Source organism: Glandiceps talaboti, chromosome 6 (assembly GCF_964340395.1).
Source record: "Glandiceps talaboti chromosome 6, keGlaTala1.1, whole genome shotgun sequence".
Lineage (NCBI taxonomy): Eukaryota > Metazoa > Hemichordata > Enteropneusta > Spengelidae > Glandiceps > Glandiceps talaboti.
The window spans coordinates 27,400,724-27,409,252 of record NC_135554.1 but is presented as its reverse complement, the minus strand read 5'-3'; the positions used below and the strand labels follow the sequence as shown (position 1 = coordinate 27,409,252).

Here is an 8,529-nt window from a genome sequence, read left to right as displayed (position 1 = left end):
ACTTATTTTGAAGATTGAACTTTCCTGTTACAAGTTCCTTCAGTGATGATATTTCTGATGTAAGAATTTGGAGAGTATCACGAAGTTGGCCATTTTCATATTCTAAATAAGTTGAGCGCGTCAATTGCAGGTTTTCAATAGTTTTCATGACATCGGGTGATAGTGAATTATTTGAATGGTTATTGTTGAAAAGAGCACCTTGAAGATCTGCTAGTGTTTTGGTAGCATGTCCAATATTCTGTTGTCTGGCTGTGGCATCGACTTGCATCAACAGAGGTTGTAACATGATATTTGCAATGGGTTGAGAAGAGGCGACATTAGTGTTCTGCAGATTTTGGCCAATGTTGCATCCATTTGGTGTATTACTACTAGGAAGCACAGAAGGAACCGTGTACAGGCCGGCCCTTTGTAAGGCATCCATAGCGTTGTTAGCGTTACCAATGTGATTGTATGTTTCATTATGCTTGGCTAGGTTGGCTTCACTCAGGGTGACACTATTGTTGCTGCCACCATGTTGTTTGATTATCTGACCATTTTCTGCAACCTTTGGATTTAAGATCAGTGGTTGCTGGCTAGGAATTGTTTCTGGACTAGAAATGCACTTGGCTGTGTTCCCTGTGATGTTTTCAGTGCCAAAGTTATGTCTCATATCTCCATCCGGTTGGTATTTTACTCGTAACTTATAAGGCAATCTGCACATCTCGCCTCCATTTTTAAAGCTTGCGCCACTATCTGCTGAAGATGGACTTCCAGATCTCTGTTCTAGGGAAAATATTTCCTGGACAGGGGATTTAGTACATTTTGCTTTGGTTGTGGCGACTTGTTGATTTCCTTGCTGATGTACTACCTTGATTAGAACGGGCATCTTCTTGTTTAAACCAACGCTATACTTATCTTCATCAACAACCATGTCTGTTCCGTCTACCTCTTTCGGAATATCCGGACCTTCCATGTGTCTGAGGGCATTTTGTGATTTGATCTCTTCATTGACAACAGCCTCATGATCTTTTGTTTCCTCAACTTTAATCTCTCTTTTTTCATCTACCATAAACTCTTGTACAGAGCATGCCGAACTGTTTTCGTCATGTTGGACACCTGAGCGTTTTTTCAGGGCCAGCAGTTCAGCCTTTAATTTAGAATTTTCATGTGTGAGACTGAGAAGTCTAGACTCCATCATCATGTCATTTAGTCTTCTTTTTTCTCTTGATCTTTTAGCAGCTTCATTGTTCTTCCTTCTTTTATCCCAATAGTGTCTGTCTTTTCTCTCGTCTGGAGTGAATTCACGTCGCTTTCTGGAAGCTATGATCTCGGTCTTCGAAAGACCGGCCATGTGGTGATTCATTGCGGGTGCTTCTCGGCCTGTTGGCACGAATGTAGGCAGCATATAACTGTTACCAGGGTGATTCTGCATTCCTTGATTCGAATTGGTCTGCACTGGGAATACCTGACTTAATGCCATGGGTATTGGTCCTCTAGCATGATTGCCATCTTGCAGTGGTTGGTTACTGGTCGAGTTTTGTGTTGCAAGGATCTGAAATTGGGGACTTGCATTGTTTGTCTGGGGTAGACCATCTGCCATTTTGTTTTTCATGGGTTGATTTGCTCTGAAAAAAATTGCAGAAATATGATACATAAGTAAAATATTCTAGAAAAAAAATTCACTGGTGAATGCTAGTAAAGGTTGTTGTGTCCTATTCAGTTTAATTGTGATGAATGGAACCTAGACTGAAAGATCAGCCGTTGTAAACACTCATTTCACCTCACTTCTTCAACAAGTAAGAAGTTATAATCAACCACACCATTCCTCTCAATGACAAGTTAGTGTTTACATAGGGGCAGTTATGTAATGTCCAAATATGGTATATTATTTGTCAGCTCAGGATGCTACTTGTATATTGCTTACACCAATCTAACACTTACATGAACAACGTTTGGTTCATTATTTCCCATTGAGCTGGACGGTGGTGAAGAGCTGAATTCAATACCATTCTACTACAAACAGACAGGTTGACTACTTCTTAATATTATGTTGTTGTTTTTCAAAACGACCAGTACAGCATAGAAGTGAATTATTGCTGTACACATAATTACATGTACTATTATGATCAATAGCGGCAATATTAAATTATACCCGTCATTTTATTTGTAGTACTTTTTTTAATTCTTTTTATATTTTAGTTTTGTGTGTCTTCTTTCGCAGTGAGTGAACCTGCGCGATCACAGAAACAAGTGTAATTTTACCCCTTTCATATATAGTTGGCTGACTACGTCAATATTAACGATATTATCGACATTTCATTGTATTCTGATATAAATATTCTGAGACATAACTCGGGAAACAAATGCCTGTGAAGCGAACGAAGTTCGCAGTGAGGGCTTGCTCGGATGTTCCATCCTCGATAGCGATGTTCGGGCGTGTGTCGTATTCTATCGGAAGAACATCCGAGATCTAGCAGATACACTAGCCTGGGGCGGCAAATAACGTATGACTGTTTAGATGGTATTATTTACGTAACGTAATGTTACATTACGTAACATTATTGTAAACGTAACAATTCCTTACAAGTTACATGTTATTTTGTTTGCATCAAGACTCTGATTATTGTTTTAATATTGTCTTCTTTTTTAACTAATGCACTCGTACTATAGGGAACAGTAATTGCACAACTGGCATGCACAAATAAGTTCGCACGCAGGCCGTTGAATGTTATCGACTATCACAGCTTATAGACGATAGGGGGTGAAAGGTTAAGTCGCTGTATTAAACAAGTGTCGTAATAGAATCTACGATTCCTGGAATCCACAAGGCCACAGACTTATTTGCATATTGTAAATGGTTATATAATGACACGTTCACTGTGTACAAATGTAACTACAGCCTCAGACAACAATACAACCGTTAACGGGGAAGTAAAGCGTTTCAGCTACTTGTCCCGTTCAATTAAAACGTTCATATCAGGTGTAAAATAATAGTGTTTGATTATCAACCCAGTACGTGGTCGCTCTAAATGTAATCTATCTGTAAACGGATGTTTACTCATCAGGAAACAAGTACATGGACTTCTGTATAAAATGAGATCAAATATTCTCTGGACAATGTCATTTTTAATGGGGGAGTAACGTTAACCTAAATATGGCATACTATTCGTATGAATAAATGAAATTCTGGAGTAAATCCCGACGACTGATTTTCGTGTCAGTCAAACAAGTTGACAATACGTGGAATATCATGTTTAGAGGAACGGTTAAATATAGGCACGACAGTTTTGACTTTCCCCCACCTTTTACGACTGTGTATATAAAATCGCCTTCACTGAGATGAAGTTGAATAAACATATAAGATTGTAAACAAAATTTGGCTGTCAGTCACTCTGGTTGTCACCGTCACGATGGCGTATCAATTTCAGCTCAGCTATTGGAACAAAACTCGACATCTCTACATCGATGAGACATTGAATTATGAACATTTCATATCTACAATAAAACAGCAAGTACCATCGTTAGAATGTATGGATTTCCAGGTCCAATATCAAGATGATAATGGAACGTCTATCACTCTGTCTAACCATGAACTTGACATGGCTGACATGTTTCGCTGTGCTAAACCAGTGGAACGGGCTGACTACAAGCGGATAAAGGTATCTATCGTTGATGGTTGTTCTCCTGTACCAGCCAGTTTGAGGAACAATGACAAAGGACATGGAAGCCGACCGAAGCGACTAAGATTCACCGACGCCAGTGTAGACAACGATAGTGGGTCAATTACGTCTGAAGTTCGAGAGAGTACACTGTCATGTACTACTACTAGTACGGCCAGCGAAAATGCATGTACCGATCAGTTTGTATACACATCGCCACTCGAATTAGCCATAAAGGTGAAAGAAACTGAACTAAATGACCTGAAAGTAGAACTCGGGACAGTAGCGGCCCAGATCGCAGAAGAAAATACAAAGTATTCCCGGTCTGAACCTGGCGATTCCCTATACAAGCGTTGTGGAAAGTGTCACCTCCGTGATTCTCATACTCGGCGAAATTGTCCCTACCAGGCGTGCTCTTCTGCAGAGATCTGTGGTGATATATCTCATCCAGATCACGCTAATGAGAAGAGTGTACTAGCGGGTCTCGGCAAACATCGCGATGAACTACAGAAGGATATTAAGAAGAGGGACCTTGAGTTGAAACAGAAAATAGAAACTAAAGATAAACGGGGAAGTAAAGCGTTTCAGCTACTTGTCCCGTTCAATTAAAACGTTCATATCAGGTGTAAAATAATAGTGTTTGATTATCAACCCAGTACGTGGTCGCTCTAAATGTAATCTATCTGTAAACGGATGTTTACTCATCAGGAAACAAGTACATGGACTTCTGTATAAAATGAGATCAAATATTCTCTGGACAATGTCATTTTTAATGGGGGAGTAACGTTAACCTAAATATGGCATACTATTCGTATGAATAAATGAAATTCTGGAGTAAATCCCGACGACTGATTTTCGTGTCAGTCAAACAAGTTGACAATACGTGGAATATCATGTTTAGAGGAACGGTTAAATATAGGCACGACAGTTTTGACTTTCCCCCACCTTTTACGACTGTGTATATAAAATCGCCTTCACTGAGATGAAGTTGAATAAACATATAAGATTGTAAACAAAATTTGGCTGTCAGTCACTCTGGTTGTCACCGTCACGATGGCGTATCAATTTCAGCTCAGCTATTGGAACAAAACTCGACATCTCTACATCGATGAGACATTGAATTATGAACATTTCATATCTACAATAAAACAGCAAGTACCATCGTTAGAATGTATGGATTTCCAGGTCCAATATCAAGATGATAATGGAACGTCTATCACTCTGTCTAACCATGAACTTGACATGGCTGACATGTTTCGCTGTGCTAAACCAGTGGAACGGGCTGACTACAAGCGGATAAAGGTATCTATCGTTGATGGTTGTTCTCCTGTACCAGCCAGTTTGAGGAACAATGACAAAGGACATGGAAGCCGACCGAAGCGACTAAGATTCACCGACGCCAGTGTAGACAACGATAGTGGGTCAATTACGTCTGAAGTTCGAGAGAGTACACTGTCATGTACTACTACTAGTACGGCCAGCGAAAATGCATGTACCGATCAGTTTGTATACACATCGCCACTCGAATTAGCCATAAAGGTGAAAGAAACTGAACTAAATGACCTGAAAGTAGAACTCGGGACAGTAGCGGCCCAGATCGCAGAAGAAAATACAAAGTATTCCCGGTCTGAACCTGGCGATTCCCTATACAAGCGTTGTGGAAAGTGTCACCTCCGTGATTCTCATACTCGGCGAAATTGTCCCTACCAGGCGTGCTCTTCTGCAGAGATCTGTGGTGATATATCTCATCCAGATCACGCTAATGAGAAGAGTGTACTAGCGGGTCTCGGCAAACATCGCGATGAACTACAGAAGGATATTAAGAAGAGGGACCTTGAGTTGAAACAGAAAATAGAAACTAAAGATAAAGTAATGTCTACGTTTGAGCGGAAAATCGAAAGTTGGTTGATAAATAGTGATCCATCGAAGTATTTGGTATCTACTGTAACCGGTGACACACCTAAGCAGTGGTTGGTAAATAAACATTCCCGCATTTTAAATGAGCATTACCATGGTAAACTGCCACGAAATATTGAGGTAGCGTATCGCCGTTTTCCTGAAATTATTGCTAACTATGAACGTGATCATCTGACCAAGGGTAGACCAGTGAAACCAAAGGACAGGGTTCGTGAACTATTGGAAAACAACCCAATATACAAGGTGAAGTTTCCAGAAAAAACTCCGGTTGAAGATAAAGTAAGATCCAGTTCAGCGAGTGAAAAAGAGCGCGATTTGCCAAGTGAGGTACCTTCTCCTTTATACCCAAGAAACATGGGCGAAGAAGAACAGCAAATTCAACATGCAATTCAACTTAGCACAGTGCAGTCGTCGACGAGTTTGGATCGTGATACACACACGCCGTCTGCCGCTCGATCACTTTACAATGATGCATATTCTAGTCCACAGAGTAGTCTGTATCCAGGGTATCATTATCCCCATTTCAGTCTGTTCTCACAGCCGCAAACAACCGGGTTCGATTCTCACTTCTATAGTTCAATGGCCCCGTATACTTTTCAACCAACGCCATACACGCAATCATTCTATCATACAAATCCGCTAGCTCACACAGTCGACGAATTTTCGCAAATTACTGGATCAGGTCAACCATTTTCTCAGTCTACACCACCACCACCACCACCACCACCACCACAACAACAACAACAACAACAACAACAACAACAACAACCAGCAGCAGCAACAGCTCCACCACCACTTCCACCACTCCCTTCCCCACCACAGCCATAAAATGAGAACTAAAATGGTCTGACTGAAAGTAAGTCACGAGTATGTTTTATTTTATACAAATCATGCAAATGTTGTCATGTGGTTGGACATTACGTGTACAGACAGATGTCTTTAATTATGTTTATTTCGAAAATTTAAGTTGTTCTTTTCAGAGTTTTATATTCAGTGTAGTTTCGTGTTCAACGTGTAGTTTCTATTCAGCATAACCGATAAGCTTTATACTGTAGTTACTAAAAATAGTGTGTTAGATTTGATAACTTGTTGTTCTCCGACTTCTAGTATAAACAAGTCATAGACGTTGGAGAGCAATGCCTATAACATGTATGATAAAGTAAAATATCACAAAACTCAAAATTTCATTTATTTTCCTTTATTGGTTCATTTGATGGATTACATGTAGAATTTATTATCATAGTTGAAGTTGTGTCACATGAATAAAGTTGTGTTACATCGATAAAACTTTCAATTTGCGTAATTTTTTCAACGTAACAGGAATGTTGTTACGTTCATTACAAGAAATGATATGTGGATAAAAAATAACTGGCTAGGTTTACATAGACAGCCTTGATTCACTCTCTACATGGTTTACATAACAATACATATAACATGTCAACATGTCAAGTTAAGTCCAAGCCATGGCATCCGAGAACCAAAACTGTTACTAAAATACATTTACAACGTGTATTTATACTGGTGGAATACACAATGTTCCCGCTAATGAATCACAATGTTTGACGATTAAAAATCATGTTAGCAATTGTGGAAACGATTTACACATGTAAAATCATCAAAACAAATTAAAGTTCTAAACAAACAGATAGCCTGTTGCTGAAAAGAATCCATGAACATCCGCAGGGGAAACTTCTTCAACAGCTGAGTAAATTGCTACACTCAAATTACGATAGGCAAGCTCTGATAGTGGAGGTCGTTCTAGAGTCCTTTTGATTTTATTAAAGCAGAACTCAACTGGATTGAACTCCGGCGAATATTTGGGAGTAAAAATAACCTCGATACCTTGCATGTTCAGCCACAAATTCAGTTCCCGCGCTATGTCACTATGATGTATAGGTGCGTTATCGACAACTAGAAAATCTCCAGGCTGCAGTGCTCTGACGCCGTACTCATCAACTGTCTCAACACACTGCCTAATAAAATCAGCGAAATGCATAGAGTTGGATGCACCATCAAGAGTTTGAACGTGTGCGACTCCTTGTAAACCAGCGAGTAAGTTCAAAGTCATATTTGGAGTAGGGTCGTATCGTCTTACTTGTACTGCACGTTGACCTAAAAAGGCATGACCGTAGTTCGGATTTGCTACAGTTGTCACTCTAAAACCACTTTCGTCCATGAACTTAAGTCTCCAAGGATCGATATCATGCAAACTGTCTAAATATGCCTGAGTATATTGTAGATTTTCTAAAGTAAATCTTTGTTCCGCGACTCTTGTTACTCGTTTGAATGTCCACGGCCCATGGCTGAACTTATGCTTCACGGCCCGACATATCGTCATTAAAGATACGTTCGTCGCTGAAAACTGTGTCAGTTGCTGTTTCATTTCCTTGTATGATATTGATGGTTCATCTGTCTTCAATGATTCGAGGTATGCAATGTCATTCTGGGACAGTTTACCCGTATATGTTGTTTCTTTAGCCACAACTGCGCAGGCATTATTCTTGACATATCGTTTCCATATATTGTGCACCCCATATCTCGAAAACTTGTACTTCTTTGCCACTAATGTAAGTACTCCACGAGGAATATCACCAGTGAGTTTGTTTCCGCCATTTCGTAGGATATCGCTTACGAGGAGCTGACCGAGTTCTTCTGAAACTGTTTTTCCTCGACGGTATTGCCTCCCGAGTGAAGTCACATTTGTTAGTTTATGTCCTTCCATCATGCTAAATGTATTACGATGGACGTAGAAGTGAGAGTGTGAATATGAGCTCCTGTTTTTAGTCCACTTTATTTATGGTCATGGTAGTGGCACTTCATTGGTTTGGTTTAGTTTATGTTGATTTGATTTTTGACGGGTAAAAGAGCGGGAAGGGTAGACCTAGGCTGATCACTAACTGTCAATGAAGTATCAATAATATTTGACTCCAGTCTAATTGTGACACAGACGGGTTTCCGGTGCTGGCGACATTGT

General features: G+C 39.9%; 1 protein-coding gene across 1 annotated transcript; it reads right to left on the bottom strand.

Moving 5' to 3' along the window:
* Window positions 1-7,188: 7,188 nt before the first annotated feature.
* LOC144437051 (uncharacterized) lies at window positions 7,189-8,277 on the bottom strand. The gene has a single exon (XM_078125920.1). The coding sequence runs from the start codon at window positions 8,275-8,277 to the stop codon at window positions 7,189-7,191; it is 1,089 nt and encodes a 362-aa protein (XP_077982046.1).
* Window positions 8,278-8,529: the final 252 nt, after the last annotated feature.